Source organism: Carya illinoinensis, chromosome 11, assembly GCF_018687715.1.
Source record: "Carya illinoinensis cultivar Pawnee chromosome 11, C.illinoinensisPawnee_v1, whole genome shotgun sequence".
In the NCBI taxonomy this organism is placed as follows: domain Eukaryota; kingdom Viridiplantae; phylum Streptophyta; class Magnoliopsida; order Fagales; family Juglandaceae; genus Carya; species Carya illinoinensis.
The window spans coordinates 33,293,548-33,311,366 of NC_056762.1; the positions used below are offsets into that span (position 1 = coordinate 33,293,548).

Below are 17,819 nucleotides of genomic sequence, written 5' to 3' on the forward strand. Positions count from 1 at the left end.
TAAGATTAAAAAAATCTTAAAAAAAGTTTTAAAAAAATATTGTGTATAGTGTGTGAAACTTATGAATAATATAATTATTTCTTTATTTATTTATTTTTTAACTTTATTATGTATAAGCCTACACAGTATACACTATTTTTTTATTTTAAAATTTTTTTCTAATTTTTTTTAGTTTAATTTTATTAAAATAATTAAATTTTTTATTTATTCTTTATATAATAAATATTTGATAAAAAAATAAAAATAAAAATAAAAATATAAGTATGTGGTGGGGAGATTATGTTTAGAATTTTTCTTTATTTTTTTAGAACAACGATTGGACCGTTTTGTCCATATGGGCCATGGCAATCGGAGATAAAACGTGGCATAATACTGTTGGTAGATGAGGGAGACTGCTGGATCTGCCGTACATACAACGTGGCCGAGACTTCGAGCCAGCCCGGAACTGAAACTAAAATTAAATTCCGTTAAATAAGGAGGCGTGGAATCCAATCCCTTCCTTTCTTTCCTCCACTGCCCTCCCAGAGTATAAAAGGGTCCCTAACGGAGATTAAACAAGTAATCCTTGCATACAGAGACAGAGAGAGGGAGAGAAAAAGGGAAGAACGTGGTCGAGATCCGGCGAGCGACGTCGGGTTTCGCCCATTCTTTATTCAGATCCCCCCAGCCATATTGCTTCTAGGAACCCTTCTTTCCCGACGAAAAACAAAACATGAAGGGGTCGTGCACTCTCGTGGCGTCGATGCTCGCCGCTTCCACCGTTGCTCTTCGCTCTTCTTCTTCTTCCGGAGATCCTGACCCTACCTTTGTTTATCCTTCCTCCAATGAGGTACGGTGATGTTTTATGGCATGATTATTGGAGTTTGAGAGCTCATTGCAAGCCACCTTTCTTTGTTACCTTGAAATCACCCCATTTATTTGCTTATTTCTTTGTTTGGTTATCCGTTTCCTTCGTTTTTAAATGATTCCTTTCTATGTCAGAGATAACCCCAGAATATTCTGATCTGTTATGTTCTGTTTGATTCTAATATCTTATGTCTTTCCCGAATTTTATTTATTTATTTATTTTGTATTTATTAGGGGCTATCCTCTTCTTCATCTGCGTTTTCGGGGAAACAGCGTGCACCAAATTCGCATCTTTCGTCAAATAAGGAGCAATTCGCCCCGAGATTCGACGGCCTAAGATTCATCGAGACCTTGGTCACTGCCCACAGATGAGCTGGCCTTATAAGCCGTGCCTTCTCTTTCTGCATATGGATTTACTATTCCCATTGGCTTCGTGATATGTAATTGGAGAGCAACCAATTTCTTTCTCGGCTCGTTTTCGCATTTGTCTTTCTTGGGGGGTTAGGGAGGGGTTGGGTAATTGACAGTTTGATATGCTTACTTCAACCCCAAAAATGGTATTCTGGTCCCAATTTTTGTCAATCTCTTTGATTCGTAATTTAATTGACATTTGAACCTTATATTAAAATTTATTATATGACCAATATCTGTACTTGAAGGCAATGATTTATTTTCCCTATTCTTTATTCAGCCTTTTTCTCTTTTTGGGAAATAAAAATTGTTACTTTCTTGTGAGTTTGTCAATGGGGGTAATGGGTTATCTTTCTCAGGACTAAACATGAAATTCACTCATCTATCCTACACATTCTGAATTTGAACTCCAAATGAGAGTAGCTGTTAGCCGTTAGGTGTTTGATTAAATGCTGGATCAGATCAGATGGTGGATGGAATATTAAATTTTTGAATAAATAAGTTTTTAAAAATGAGTTTCACAAGTTTCGTAAAAATTTTATTTGAGTTTGCGAATGGAAGTCTTTGGAATTCTGTGTACTAATACGTGATTATCTAATTTAATTGATTATAAAGTTAAATTTTAATAAAAATTATGTTAATTTAAATTTTAAAAGTAAAAATTTTATGTATAATTATTTTTACGTATTTTTTTTATATATTTTATTAATATAATTGATTAAAAAATAAAAATAGAATAATTGATAATTGATATGTAAATTTGTTCATCTGCATCAAAACTCTTTTTTATTAGCTGTTTCAAACTTTCAAAAAAATTTCCCTTGAAATATTCTTGCGGTGCTCGACCTGGAGTAATTAAGGCTTTTAGATTATAAGTAACAAAATTAAACAAAATATTATTATAATATAATTTTTAATATTAATTTTTTAAAAAAATTAAAAAAATTGTATTATTTATTATAATTTATATAAAAATTTAAAAAAATTATAATAATTATATAATATAAAATGAAATAATTTGATTTAATATAACCAAATCAATCTTAATTATTGACTTTCAGTTCAACAACTAAAAATAAATAAATTACAATGAAATAAAAGTAGGAACTTGTATTAAAAAAAAAAATGAAATAAAGGAATATTCTCCTCACTATTGTAATATATCCTTAATTATGAATATACCAAGGCATGAAAAAGAATATACCTGTTGGTGTTGGCTGCGGTTAAATAAGATCGGTTGTCAACTTCAAAAAATAAAATAAAAAATAAAAAGATCGGTTGTCGGAGATGGTTAGCTGGCTGAGGCCTGAAATGCTGATGGTTGCAAAAAGTTGGTAATTTGTTTAGAAGGGTAGATGAAATAAGCACCTGTTTTTTTATTTTTTATTTTTTTTAATGTCACTAGTAATTAATAACATAATTTCCTTATCATCGTAATTCTGAGGTGGCAGTCATGACATGCGACTTCTACTATGTTCATAACATCTATGAGAGACAATAATTTAGTTATTTAGGTTCATGCATGGTTGTGGCCAACTGTACGGTGAACATGAACAAATATTATTATTATTATTATTTTAAATCTAATGTCCATCATCGTACCATCGCTAACTATATGAACAGAAGGACAGCAGCCCTTAATTATCACGTTAGTATATAAGGACGGACAAGAAACAAGTAACATAGACGCTACGAACTCGGAATGAGACAAAGCATAATTACGTTTATATTTTCTTAAATTATAAAAAAAATATTTGAATTAAGAAGTTATAAAAATAAATATTCATCTTAATTTAATTTACAATCTCGTTTCGTTACACAAATGAGATGAATTAAAAATTAAAAGTTGAATAAAATATTAATAAAATATAAATTTTTAATATTATTTTTATTTTAAAAATTTTAAAAAATTAAATTATTTATTATATTTTATATAAAAATTTAAAAAAAATTATATTAATAAAATGAGACGAGATACTAAATTTGTTTAGAAAAATTCTAAACATAGGCTTCATGCTCCTATACACCGCTTAAAAACAGGATAAAAAAGTAAAATCACATGTTTTTAAGTGGTGTGCAGATTGTGGGGCTTTTGTGTAGAATGACTCATTTGTTTAATTTAGGAAGGAGAAGACATATGGTAGTAGTTGGTGGGGGCGGAACCCATTGGAAAAATGCCTGCTTCATCATGCAAAAATCTTTGTTGTGTTGCATGTGGCTGGGTGATGTACCTAACTACCCACGAGGACAATGAGAAGGACATTCTAAAATGTGTGGAGCGGGCGTTTTCTTAACGTTACCTCTGAAAGGCCTCCCCGCATAGACTTGTTGTGTCGTAACCTGACTTTAGAAAACAACAGCTGGGCAGGAAAGAAGAAGCCTCGTCCTGTATTATTGTTCAGTGCAATATGCATTGAGGGAAGGCGGGCCCCTGGGGAAACTGCATCTGCATCTGCATCTGCCAAAATTCCGTACAAACTTCTCTGGGCCACAATATTAGTGAGTGAGGAGGCCTTTGGACCCCGACTTCCTTTTTGTTGGATTGGCCGACTTCCTTTTTGTTGGATTGGCAGTACAGCCACAGCTCTCTATTTGAAAAAATCAACCTTTCAAAATGTATTTTTAATTCAAACCTGTAAGATATATAAAGATATTATATAAAATAAATTTATAAATTGATATAATTTTAAAAAATTTATTAAATTTATTTTATAAAATTAATTAAATTATATCAATTTATAAATTTAATTTTATATAATTTTTTTTAACTAAAATAATTTGTTGAAGTGATTATGAATTGTGACAGCTAGCGCTATTATTCATATCCAGTAACAGTTGTTTGGAGAAGTTGGAGCCACTAATTATGAGCTCTTGAACTTAATTCATATAGACAATGATGAGGTTAAAAAATCATGACAGTAATGATATTTCATACGATTTTCTTTCTTTTTTTTTTTTTTTTTTATTCTCGCTTCTCTTCTCTACCGTCCCTTTTTGATCATTTGTTGTTATTTAATTAATCGAAATAATTTTATATTTCAAAAACTCGTATAAAATCTCAGAGAAAGCTACTATTTATTTATTTATTTTTGATGGGAAAGCTGCTCTAGTTGATGGAATACAGGTCGTTTGTTGGTATCATTAAACTTGGAACCGCCCGAGACGTTTCACACCGTTCAGTTAATGTGAACCGCAAGGCAAGACGTTACCGGTCGCTTTCTCTCCCATCGTGTCGTTGATAATTGGTTTAAAAAAAAAAAAAAAAAAAGGAAAATATCTACCTCCGGAAGGTTGGTTTTAACACGTGAGTGAATAATGGCCTAAAGTGTGTAGTGTTTGTGTATATATATATATATATGAAAATTTTATTTAACATTCTTATACTCCACACAAGATATTTATTTTAATTTTTTTTAATTTTTTATCATAAATATGTAATGTATAAATAATAAATAGAACAATTCAATTAGTTTAATAAAAATAATATAAAATAAAAATAATAGTAAAATATATAAAATATGTGATATAAGATGATGTGTAAAATTCTTTATATATATATATTTATGAAAAATGATGAATGTATGTCCGTTTTCATAATATTTTATACAATAATATTTTAAATAAGAGAATATTTTTATAAATTATCTTATAAAATTAATATTATTTTATAAAAATATTCTTATTTTATAAAATATAAAATATATTGTGAGATGGGCTGTATAGTTTTTTTTTTTTTTTAATGGGAATTGCTTAATCTATCGATAGTAGATGGTCGCCACCTTTTTTTTTTTTTTTTTTAACTGAATAGTTAAGTAAATATTTTTTAATAAATTTCCTTTTTTTATTTCTTTTTTAAATTTTTTTAGTAAATTTAAAAAAAAAATTTAAAATATGCCTATTTTTCAGTGGACTCACAGTCTCACAGAGGAGAGCAGCACCGTCCTTTTTGACGCCACGGGGCCTACAAACCCACGTGAATCACTGAATTAGAGGCCTGCATATCAAATCTTGAGGTGACTAGGAAATGAGAGACAACTCAACCACCCGGATGTTGCCACATTTGGCATGACAGTCTAGGTGGCAGTACAAATGGCACGTCTTCGGTGAACACTCTTCTAGCGGGAAGCTAACCGACCTCGACATCTGTCAGCGGCCAAGGCAGGGAGAGATTTCCTCTTGAACTGAAGTTGATAACTACACAGGTGATCTTCTATGATCTTTTTGTAAACTAATTGCGAGAAAATTTTGGGTTCTGGTTTCTCTATAACGTGGTCTATCCGTTGATGCTATCCGAAATCAAGTTGAGAGATTTTCTTAGTTTGTCATGATTCTCAAAGTAAATATTCAGGTTTGTGTATAAACAGTCGGTAACGTTAGGTGTACCGTTTACTGATCGCTGGTCTATCTTTGTTTCTAACCTTCTCCTCTGGTTTGTAGTTTGTGATCATGGGTGTCTTTAAATTTGCTTTTCTTTTAGCTGTCTGTGTCATTAGCTGAAGTGTTTTTTCTTATGCTGTTGTTTTAAAGTCAGAAAATTGGTTGGTTATAATAGAGTAGGAGTCTTCTTAAAGTTAAGATTCTAAATTTGTCTTCTTTGTTGTCGTGCTTGAAAGATGCAACCTCTGAATTGACCTGAAAAGCCCAACTTTGCCTTCTCTATTACAACAATGTTTTTTGTTTGTTACAAGCAGTTTCTGATTTATCTAATTACTCAATAAAAACTATGCTGCAAGGGCATCTTGTTTACGGTAATGAGAAATTTTGGCACGAATTTTTTAATTGAAAGACCGATAACTGAATGTGGTTGATTGGCTGTGAGAAGATAGTAGCAAGAATGATAGAATGGAAGTGACCTAATTGCATAACTGGGTAAAGTCAAGCCCTTTACCAAAGTTGTTTATCTCTATCAACTAGAATCTGATAGTTCGATGCTGGGAAAGTTATGGGTTACCAAAGTTATGGGTTTTAAAGTCACTATCTAGTTGGATGAAATCATCTGAATTTGATCATAATTTTCCATTGAGAAATGATTTTTACAGTCGGTAAATGCAGTCGGCGTGCAGTCGCTTTAAAAAAAATGAATTAATATGAGACTTATATAAAAAAAAAAAATATTTTTATAACTTTTTTTTATTCATTCTGTATAACCATGAAAAAAAATATATTTTTATAATTTTTTTTTATTTATTCCGTACAGCTGACTGCATGCCGACTGTATTTCTCGACTGCGTCTAGCAAAGCCCTTTTCCATTATATGGATTAGCATGTGCCTGAAATTTTTATTTATTATGCAGAAGGTTTCGTGAACTTCTTTGGCTATTCGCTTCAGACCAAGTGCATTATTGATGGCCACTGTGACCACCTCCCACTTTGTATCAAGAACTTCCCATGTCAACTGTCATGGAAGTTCAACTTCAGAAACTAAAGCAAACTTGGCACAGATTGGCCTTAGGAGCCAAGCGATGACCCATAATGGGTTAAGATCTTTGAACAAGTTGGATATGCTACAGATGAGAACAGATGCAAAAGCAATTACCAGGAAAGCAAGAAGCAAAGTTAGGAACACTGAGAACGATAGGCCTGCTGGGAATATTATATGTGGACAAGGAATGAACTTGATCTTTGTAGGAGCTGAGGTAGGTCCATGGAGCAAAACCGGTGGACTGGGTGATGTTCTTGGAGGTCTGCCACCGGCTATGGCGGTAAGCAGAGTTCTCTTTTACCTTTTTCTCTCTTATTATTGCTTGATTTGTAGTTGTAACTTGTAGCTTTTCATCTATAAGTGGGGATGTATGGTTGGATGAGTATGTTTGACGAATTATTATGACTAATTAATGTCTAGGCTAAGGGGCACCGGGTTATGACTGTCTCTCCACGCTATGACCAGTACAAAGATGCATGGGACACTAATGTACTAGTTGAGGTAAATATTTAGAGTTATGTACTTGGAGAATCTCCCTATTCAGAGGGATACGAATTCATACTGATTTTTTTGTCATATGCAGATAAAAGTTGGGGATAGGATTGAAACTGTTCGCTTCTTTCATTGCTACAAACGAGGTGTTGACCGAGTATTTGTGGATCACCCAATGTTCCTTGCGAAGGTTAAAACTTGTTTGATTTCTTAGGAACCAAAATCTTGAGTATAGGCCATGCTATTAGAATGGTGGAATACTCGTATGATGTTTGACTTTCTGTAAACTCAAGGTATGGGGCAAAACTGGATCCAAAATCTATGGCCCTAGGACTGGAATGGATTACCAGGATAACCAACTTCGTTTCAGCTTGTTGTGCCAGGTAACTTATCCTTTGTTCCCCTTTTTAGTTTACCATTGAAAAACGCATTAAAATTGACTTTTCATACAGCAAAGGGAGCTTGGCATTCCATTGCGGAGTTTGTCCATGACAGAGTCTAATGAGATATGAAGAGAAGTTAAAAACACAAATGTAAAAAGTTATCCCAACTATCCGTCAACTCTAAAGCTATAGACGGAAAAAAAAATTGTTTCACAATTTAAACCGAATGAATTTTGTTAGTGTTGCTTGTAATAAACTGGCAAAGAGCTGTTACATGCTATATGTTATTGCTCTGCCAACTTTTAGGGTGTTTTTCTACTAGTGATTAGTTGCTTCGCGTAATGTTTAAGTGCATTAATATGACATCTTTAAACCAAGAAATGATTCAGACTAGCCATGTTGGTTCCCGTCTCACCATGCTTTGGCGTGTACGTGTAGTCTGATAGCTGATCAACCTGATAGTTATCAACTTTGTCATTAAGGATAGCTTGAACTCACCATTTTCTACCTTTCAGGCTGCTCTGGAGGCACCCAGGGTTCTGAACCTAAACAACAGTGAATATTTCTCAGGACCATATGGTGTGGACCCCTTCTTTGTTCCTTAAAACTTATTTCTGTTGATATATAGCTTCATTGAGGATAATATTTTCTGCCCCTTGCAGGAGAGGATGTTATCTTCATTGCTAATGATTGGCACGCTGCCCTTCTTCCATGCTACCTAAAAACCATGTACAAACCAAGGGGGATTTATAAAAGTGCCAAGGTAAGGTACCCTTGCTTCAAATTGTGTCCTATGGAATTGCTTCAAATTACATTCTGTGGGAGCTGACACAACTTGATAATAATAGCAGGTTGCTTTCTGCATCCACAACATAGCCTACCAGGGCAGATTTGCCCTTTCAGACTTCTCACTTCTCAATCTGCCTGATCAATTCAAGGGTTCTCTTGACTTCATTGACGGGTAAGTCATTTAATGATTCTTAATTCCAATAAAACACGGATTTTCCAACTTACATGATTTGGTAAATTATTCCTGTAGCTCAGCGTTTTGTTTATTTTTGTTTTGCAGGCATGAAAAGCCAGTGAAGGGAAGGAAAATGAATTGGATGAAGGCCGGAATTTTGGAATCAGACAGGGTCTTAACTGTGAGCCCATACTATGCCCAGGAACTTGTTTCTGGAATTGAAAAAGGTGTGGAGTTGGATAACATCATTCGTAAGACTGGCATCACTGGTATTGTGAATGGGATGGATGTTCAAGAGTGGAACCCAGCCTCCGACAAGTACATAGATGTTAAATACGATGCCACAACTGTAAGTAACTGATAAAACAACTCAGAGCTCCCTCATACATCTGGCTTCAAAAATCAGAACTTATGGGTATTGTGATTTTCAGATCATGGATGCAAAGCCTCTTTTGAAGGAAGCACTTCAAGCAGAAGTTGGGTTGCCTGTTGACAGAAATATCCCTCTCATAGGCTTCATTGGAAGACTAGAAGAGCAGAAAGGTTCAGATATTCTTGCAGCAGCTATTCCAAAGTTCATTGGGGAGGATGTTCAAATCTTGGTCCTTGTAAGTACCTGGCCAATTTTGTTCTCCTAAATTATATGCTGCAACAGGCACAATATTGAGTTTGATAATGGCACCTGTTGTTTTTCTCAGGGAACGGGCAAAAAGCCCATGGAGAAGCAAATTGAACAGCTGGAGATAATGTATCCCAACCAAGCCAGGGGAGTGGCAAAATTCAATGCCCCCTTAGCTCATAAGATTATTGCTGGGGCTGATTTTATGCTCCTCCCAAGTAGATTTGAACCATGTGGTCTCATTCAGTTGCATGCTATGCGATATGGAACGGTAGAGCATGCTATTTTTTAAAAATTATTCTCTTTCGTTATGCGTTTGTATGTTCAGCTAGCACTATGACTTCACTTGAAAATTTTCGCATAGATTAGTCTGATTATCAGTAGTGGTGTAACTTTGCAACAGGTGCCTATTTGTGCCTCAACTGGTGGACTTGTTGACACTGTCAAAGAAGGTTTTACCGGATTTCAGATGGGGGCTTTCAATGTCGAAGTATGAAAATCAGTTTTCCTGCTTTTCTGTGATATGCAGGGGCAGAATTTCTCCATTCCTTTACCATACTTACATGGAAACTAATGTGTCTATGTTGCCGGGATGCTTTACAGTGTGACGCAGTTGATCCAGCTGATGTGAATGCAATAGCAACAACTGTCAAGAGAGCTCTTGTAACCTATGGCACCCCTGCGTTGAAAGATATGATCCAGAATTGCATGGCCCAAGATTTTTCATGGAAGGTCAGTATGATATTTTTCCTTTGGGATGCTTGTCCCACTTGTGAAGTCACTTGCATTCTGTGGAGAAAATTTTCAATTACACCAGTTAAAGCGCTCCTCAAAGCTGAATTTTAAAGTTACAATTCCTCTGGTTCATGAATTTAACTGACATTGTGCATTGGTTTGAATTATTTAATTCAGGGACCAGCCAGACTATGGGAAAAGATGCTGACGAGCCTGGAGGTTTCTGGCAGTGAACCTGGAATTGAAGGGGAGGAAATTGCTCCTCTTGCCAAAGAAAATGTTGCCGCCCCTTGAGAACCACATCCAATGCCTTGTAATTTACTAGTATGGACTTGAATTAGTATATTAACATGTATGGTAAAGTAATCATAATCTCCATCATATTAGCAGTGGGCATTTCACCTCATTCAAGTGCCAATTCGTGAGCAAGAGCAACATGCTGGATGAAGAAGAACTCACTGCTGTTTTGCAATTTTCTTTCGGAGTGTTACTGGTGTTTTAAATCTCTGTATAAAGAGAGTGATGCAGCTAACGTGCTGTTTTGAACCAAAGAAGAACCGGGCTTTTGGCAGTTATTGCTTAATAAAAGTTTCAAGCAGTATGTAAGTAAATAAAACTCATCTTTATTCCAGTTAGTGCCTCTTTCTCCTGCTGCGTGATACAGATCATCTTCATGGCAAGCAAATGCTACCTTTTATTGTCATTCCCACCATTGGAACCTATAACTGACGTGTAAAATGAATGGCTGGCATAGGCCCTTTTCTGCATCATTATCATTTTATACGAGCCAGCCTTTTACCCAGATCCTTAATATGTAGTTTGGGGTTCTAAAGGAGGGAATTTTCTACAAGACTTGGGAGCAAGTTTGAGATAAGTTCCATCATGTCAAAAACATGTAATCTTTTTATTGTTTGCCATGGAGTACGTTTCTGCTGCGAAGCTCCAAATCCAAGTGTGGAGATGGCGCAAACAGTATTTACCCCCTGACATAGGCAACGGCTGGGACTAGCAGAGTCGAATGATTAAGCAGAGTCGCCGAAAGGCACTCATGTCTCTTTTGTTGTGGTGCATGTATGCCACGTAGTGGTGTACTGTGCTGGTTTTTCTTTCAGAAAGACGGACACAGCAAGAGGAAAGAAACATGCGAGTCTACCGCACAAAATAAAAAGAGAACGCTGTCACGAGAGTTGAAGAATTTGGGTGGGAGGCAGGTGCCTCAATATCTATGGCTTACTTTTTTTTTTTTTTTTTAAATGATTTGTCCTGATTCCCACCAAGCTTTTATAAAAAGGTACACTTTATCTTAAAAAGTAATTATTATTTTTTGGATAAAATTCATTTTTTAATAAAAAATTCATATAAAATCTTGTACATAAAACTTGTATCTATTATTATTTTTTAAAATTAAATTTTATGATCATTTACTGTAACGTATAAGATTGAAAATATTCTCTGTTTCATCCTCATTTTAACGAGAAGATCAAGTTGTCATTTCATTTTTATTTTTGGAGAAAATCGAAAGGTATTTGCATTGAGCATTTTGAGTGAAAATAAAATTTAAAAAGAAATATTTTAATTATAAATTATTTTTATAAAATGAAACTCATAAATTAAGTAAATGAGTTGAAATTATAAAACTACTTTAATATATTATAAAATTGAGTGCTGTAGCAATTTTTATACCCTAAAACAAAGCAATTAGACATTTTTAAGATATTCTTGATTGTTATTATTTATTTAGATTTTAAAATTTTATTACGTATAAGTAAGCTTGTATATAAATTTACATATCAATATTAATAATTTTATATTTAAAATTTAAATTAATATTAATTTTAATAAAATTTATTTTTTAATCAATCATATTAAATAAATACAATATTTATACGTAGAATACAACTATATTCTTCCAATTTGTTAACTCTTAAAAACGTTGTTAAGTTGGCAAAAAGCTTGCCGATATGGAAATGGTGGCCATGTGAAGTTTGTCGGAGAACAACTATTGGGCCCACACAAACGTAGACATCATAACCGTTGCTCCACAAAGAATCAACCACATCACACGTACTACATTTCAGTCGTTGCTTTTTTCAAAAAACATGACAAGGGCTATTAGCGAAAAAGTCTATCCAGCCTCCGGGTTTTTTTCCGCACTCCACACTCCTGACGTGGCCAACCGGTTCGGAGCACACGTCACGGTTTATTGAAATTGAGAAATTGAAACCCGAGCTTTATTCTCCCGCTTCAGTCTCCCTCTTCAGACCTCTCACTCGAAGACCTCTCGACCTCACTCGACGAAGACCTCTGGACTGGGTACCTTCATTCTCATTCTTCTCCCCCATATCTCTCATTATTTCAACTCCTCCTTCCTCTCACTTGAAGCTTCTTTCTCACCCCGACACCCATCTCAACTTCTTTCTCACCCAGACGCCAAAACCCCCTTCAGTCCCGAACCCCCAGTATCAAAGTCTTCTCCCTCAACCCGTCTCTTCTCCAACACTAGCGCCCATTTCTTCTCCCTCAACCCCTTATCGTACTCTTCCCTCACCCATCACCTGGAGGTCCCTCACCCTTGAAACCCTACAAAAGCTATTTTTCATCCTCAACGAAGACCCCATCTCCCTCACCCCCCTTAGTCCCAATCTTTCTCACCGTCACTCTCCCAAGCCCTTGAGTCCCAATCTGTGCCTCGAACCCTCAAAAACCCTTCTTTCGTTCAAGCTGATACTCACTCAGTCACACCTATTTCGCCATTTTGTTTGGGTTACAAGTTTTAGACCAAGCCCCAGCAGTCTTGTCAAGGTGATAAATCTATTTTAACTGCTTCTTGCAATTTTTTCTTATCTTTAAGTTTTTGTTAAATTATCATCTACGTTTGCGATGCTGGCCTTTAAGTAAAGCTAAAAGATCTTCTAAGTTTGTAGAAATAATTGGGTTGTTTGCAAATATTTCTTTGCCTTTGTGTGTTTGAGATCTTTGGGATTTTCCTATAATAGAATAAAGCTCTTTGCATTTGAAGAAGAATAGTCATCCATTTCATCAGCTCATGTCTTTGGGGGAATAAGCTGGCTTGAAAGACCTTGCCCTGAATTGAAGTGGAGCATATAACAAAGTGAAAAGTAGCGATTTGAACTTCATACACAGAAGATGTGAAGGAATGATGAATTCTATATTTCATTCATGTCAAAGTTGGATATACAATGTGCTATTTATAGGAAATCAATACACTATTGTGCTCAGACATTGTGTCGAGCAGATGGTGTGCACTGATATTTTAGCCCAGTTGTGAGGCCGTTACAACCGAATTACAAATCCTTAATACAAAGAATATTTTCACAATAGAATTACACAAATATTCTAGAGGAATCTTCTGAGTGGAGATGCTGAGGACCCTAGCGTGAGTCTGAGCTGGGACCACTTTCATTTGTGCTCTGTGATGGAGCTGCGCTGGGACTAGTTTTGGTTGCTATGCTTTCAAGATGAAAGAATGCATTGAACATCCCCAATTCTAAAAGAGAAGTTCTTTTCAAGAGCAATGAACCTGCCTAATCATAAAAGAGAAGTGCTTTCGACCAGAAATTGATTGATTTATTTATTTTCATTTAAAGGACACTCATATTTTTTTATTTTTTTTCTTTATTTATGAGACCATAAAGAAATTTTTATAGGAGTTCTTTTGACTGGCTATTAAACTTTTTGAGGTCCATCTCTTTGTCTCTTTATGGTTGGTTTTGTGAATAAATAGAATCAACTTTTTCTTAACATATAACAATCGGTATATAAGCAATTATTCACACCCTACCTATAAAACCCAGAAAAATTACTTATATCCCACTACATATTGGACTGTAATGTATTTTTCATATGGTTTCCGCAATATGGACAACATTTGACTACTTTGAATCCAGAGTTTCTTCTACTCTGTTTGTTGGCAAAGTGCTATGAGACTGGCATGTCCATTTTAGAGGACGATAGCTTTGAAGTTGATCATTTTCCTCTAATGTTATCATGGTTTTTTTTTTTTTATTGCTTCTTGCATTCATCTGTTGCTTATATAAGACTTTTCACTTTTGTCATGGGTACCTATCAATGAACTCTTTTTGTTTCATTTGACATGTTGTCATGTATATTTTTAACTTGTTGGTAGTTCTTCACATTTGTTGTTGTTTCAGGGGGATGATATGCATAGGACAAAAGCTGGTAGTTCTTCACATTTGTTGTTTCAAGGGGATGATATGCATAGGACAAAAGCATTTCCACAAAGCACTGGCGCTTTTCTTGTAATAGTTTTTGGTTGGATCATGCTATAGAATGTATGGGGATAGTTTCAAATGTAATCTAATCTATTTTGAGTAAGTAGCTCTCATTTTTGAGATGGGCATGAAACATTGTAATGTAATCTAGTTTCTTCTAAGTTGTATATACTCTTGCAAACATGAGCATGCTAAGGTTTGCATGTACGAAGTCTTTTAGCTATGTTTGTCAATAACTTTTAATTGAAAATGGCTTAAAGTGCAGGAATGTCATAAAGCTAATGTGCTTATGGATATTTCAAAGGACATTTCATTATTAATATCTACGTTAGTTTCAAATGGCAAAATGCATTGCTCCTCTGCAATCTCGGTCTTATTTTTGGCTTTTGTAACCTTGGATTTTAGATCTTCAATCAGAGTTTCCATGTCCCAAATCGCAGAATATATCCATTTCTTTAAGCTGTTCAATGCAATTTTGAAGTTTCGTCTTCATTTCAATTTCTCGTTGAATTGAACCATTCCAATTAAATTGAACCTCAGCAACATCCAATTAAGTTGCAGGGCTTCTATATATGAAAAACATATATTCCTCAACCAAAAAAAATCATAGCCTATAATCTTAGTGGAAAACGAATTCCTCAACTAAAAGCATAAATTTCTCAACTAAAAAAATGCATTAACTAGAACCACAACCACAATCTTAGTGGAAAAAGAATTAACACCCTTCGGGGCTCCTTCATAATCATAACCTGTTAGATTGATCAACTTGCATAAAAGGATCAATTAAACCATATTTACAATCATTTCCATGCCGATTGTGTGCAAACTTTACAATCATTTCCATACCAGCTCTAGTAAGTCACAACAAAAACAATTTCCATACCCTATTCAACCATTTTAGAATGGTTTCCATACTCCCTTTGGGCCTCTAGTAAGTTGCAATAAAAATAATTTTCATATCCCATTCAACTATTTACAAATACACATTTACCCATTTGTTACACTAATTCATCTAAACCAATTGTTGCATAAACACGACCATTGACTTGCACTAGGTCCCATGGGGCATGCACGACATTTAGATATGCAAAATTGAAAAATTAAAACAAAGACATCAAAGTCCTTCAAATGGTGCAAGAATGCAGTCACATGGTCATCACTTGGGGATACATGCGTTAGCCCAGAATGCATTCTTGACTTTGCACTCATCATCCACATTCATGATGGACACGAAACCATCATTCATTCCTACAACAAAGTGTAAAAAATGCATTAACTTAATGTTGCACTATAAAACATTAATAACGTTTTCAAACTAATAATGTGTATCTAATTCGGCAAAATCGATATCGAAGGCATGGGTGGCCTTCCATCTTCCCCTTCGCCTATCAACAATTAGAAGAAACAAAAGCATGCGAAATGAAACCGAACATCATCAATTAAGTACAGATATGATCTCTACATGCAAGCATGTTTTTAAATTTATTTTAAACTAAAATCAAGCCAGTGGAAGCAAAAGCACTCCAATTTATTGCATTCCTTGCGATGTGGCTTTTAACTCAACTACCATAAAAGATACACAATATCCTAACAAAACATCAGTTTGACTCCACAAGATTTGAACTAGTTCAATTTCCATAATTAAAATTGGCTAGTGGGATTTTTTTTTATAAGTAAGGAAGTTGCTTTGTTCAACAAGCCGACATTAGGCAAATCAAGATTTTGCACAATCTGAAATGCAAGCATGTGTGGGTGAGTAACAATAGCAATTGCAATGCAAATATAATGTTGGATGAAGTGTCCAATGTCACTAGTGACCTTTTCAAGAGTCAGCCAAAATCAGACTATTGTTGTAGGAATGACTCATTTAGCAACAGGATTGGGATTAGAGATGAAGTTCTTTGACCAAATATTTACACATTCATTTTTATTAAGAAATGGTGAGTAGATCTTCTTGCATAGAGAATGGTGATATTAAAATACAAGAAAACAACAATAGTAACCTCGAAGGTAATAATGATAGCAATATTTACACTTGCTCAGTTAATTAGTAACTAGACACAGCGATATTTACGCAGGCATAGACAAATATTTCCGAAGAACCAAAACTAACACAATCTCTGTAAATCTGCTTCTTAGGAATGTCTTTTTAATTATGTGAACCGGTGATTAATCCACGGTAGAAGAAAAGGAAAATAACACAAGGAGGTAAAAGAATAAAGCTATCAACTTATTCAGAACACATCTAAATCAACCCAATCAAAACCCCCACAAAACCAAAACAGAACACAAAAAGCCCATAAATAGATAATGAACAAAAATCACAGATCAACCAAAAACCCCACAGAAATTGGAAATATTCCACTTTGATCATGTACAGCACTTGGAGCTTAAATAGCAAAGCAAGAGAGAACAACTAGGAAATTGAAAAAAGGATTTAAATGAAGGTTGATTCACTTTAGAGTCACTTTTGCTCCCAATTCCCTTCCTTGAACCCTCTCAATAGTTCCTTTGTGAGCATCTTTTCGACAAGCTCACTCCTTTTTAGACGTATATACTTACATACGTAGTGCTGGACAAGCGAAAAAAAGGAACACCCACCCACCTTTAAAACGAAAGCAAGAATCGCTCACTTTTAACACTAATCGGAGACACTACAAATCAACCAAAAACCACACAAAACACAGATCAAAAAACAAACACAAACTCAAATATCCATTAAATACAAAAACATTATGCTAGAAAAGGAGAGACAAAATGAAAAGAGAAAAATAAAAATCCTTTCTTTAATTTCTTACCCTTGTCGGCAAAGCACCAAGCAAAGAATAATGCTGGGCGGAAGAGACGATGAGTTGGGCAGTGGGTATCGACGGTCCCAGAAAAATGTTTCCTTGATATATTAAATTATCGACGGTCGAGGGGGAACTTACGGTCCTTGTCGAGGCAGAGCTTGGTGATTACTACCTTGGATGGATTGATGCCGATGTTGACAGTGGACCCGCTCACCTTCTCGCGAGTGATACGCTCGATTTGTATGACCCACGTCCGACGATAGATCTGGACCACCTTACCACCGCGACCCTTGTACGGAATAGTAAATCCAGAGGAATTTTCTTACACGGTGCCGGAATGATGGAGCCACTGTCGGCAGATGGTCAAGTCGGCGAAAGGAAATGAGTGGAGGAAGTTAGAGAGAGAATGCGGGGGAAGGGAATGAAGAAGTGAAACAGCATGCGGGGTGGGGGTGAGAATTTGAAATCAACCAAGAAGGACAAAAAACGCATGTTTTCAGATTTTTTTTAAAAAAAAAAAAAAAAAAAAAAAGGCAGCCACGTCAGCTGGAGTGCGGAGGTTGAGCTACAGGAGGAAGTTGTATAGAAGAACTCGGCTATTAGCATGCCTAGGAACTCCTTAAAAGAAAAAAAGTAATCTATACTTAAAATCTCAAGTTTATTTTCTATTTCTCTGAATAAGAAAAAATTAAAAAAAGTTTTATAAAAATGCCTACTTTCAAATAATTCTTCAAACCTATACATGTCTTTTTTTTTTTAAAATTTCTATAATTTTATTTTTAAATAGAAGATATTTTTATAAAATAATGTTCTTGATATTATGTTTTAATCATTTATTTAAAACATTTTTATAAAAGAAAGTTATAAAGAAATATTATCTCTTTATCATTTCCCTATAAAAT

At 34.8% G+C, this 17,819-nt stretch overlaps 3 protein-coding genes across 7 annotated transcripts; all 3 read left to right on the top strand.

Moving 5' to 3' along the window:
* The first annotated feature begins 545 nt into the window (after window positions 1–545).
* On the top strand, window positions 546–1,509 carry LOC122280656. The gene is made up of 2 exons (XM_043091636.1): window positions 546–829; window positions 1,081–1,509. Exons 1-2 carry the CDS (start codon window positions 713–715, stop codon window positions 1,216–1,218), a joined length of 255 nt encoding a protein of 84 aa, XP_042947570.1. The 5' UTR covers window positions 546–712; the 3' UTR covers window positions 1,219–1,509.
* Window positions 1,510–5,299: 3,790 nt separating this feature from the next.
* On the top strand, window positions 5,300–10,503 carry LOC122282708 (granule-bound starch synthase 1, chloroplastic/amyloplastic-like). 5 transcript variants are annotated; one of them, XM_043094694.1, is made up of 14 exons: window positions 5,300–5,459; window positions 6,552–6,959; window positions 7,100–7,180; window positions 7,263–7,361; window positions 7,465–7,554; window positions 8,070–8,133; window positions 8,217–8,317; window positions 8,403–8,515; window positions 8,624–8,867; window positions 8,950–9,126; window positions 9,217–9,408; window positions 9,541–9,627; window positions 9,741–9,869; window positions 10,050–10,503. In XM_043094694.1, the coding sequence occupies exons 2-14, from the start codon at window positions 6,603–6,605 to the stop codon at window positions 10,164–10,166; spliced, it is 1,851 nt and encodes a 616-aa protein (XP_042950628.1). In that variant the 5' UTR covers window positions 5,300–5,459; window positions 6,552–6,602; the 3' UTR covers window positions 10,167–10,503. The 5 variants fall into 5 exon arrangements, with proteins under 5 accessions (XP_042950628.1, XP_042950632.1, XP_042950630.1 ...); XM_043094698.1 differs by having other exon boundaries at window positions 5,301–5,459; window positions 8,406–8,515; XM_043094696.1 differs by having other exon boundaries at window positions 5,311–5,459; window positions 6,555–6,959.
* A 285-nt stretch (window positions 10,504–10,788) lies between these two features.
* On the top strand, window positions 10,789–14,394 carry LOC122282405. The gene is made up of 3 exons (XM_043094359.1): window positions 10,789–10,864; window positions 11,980–12,674; window positions 14,045–14,394. The coding sequence occupies exons 1-3, from the start codon at window positions 10,789–10,791 to the stop codon at window positions 14,180–14,182; spliced, it is 909 nt and encodes a 302-aa protein (XP_042950293.1). The 3' UTR covers window positions 14,183–14,394.
* Window positions 14,395–17,819: the final 3,425 nt, after the last annotated feature.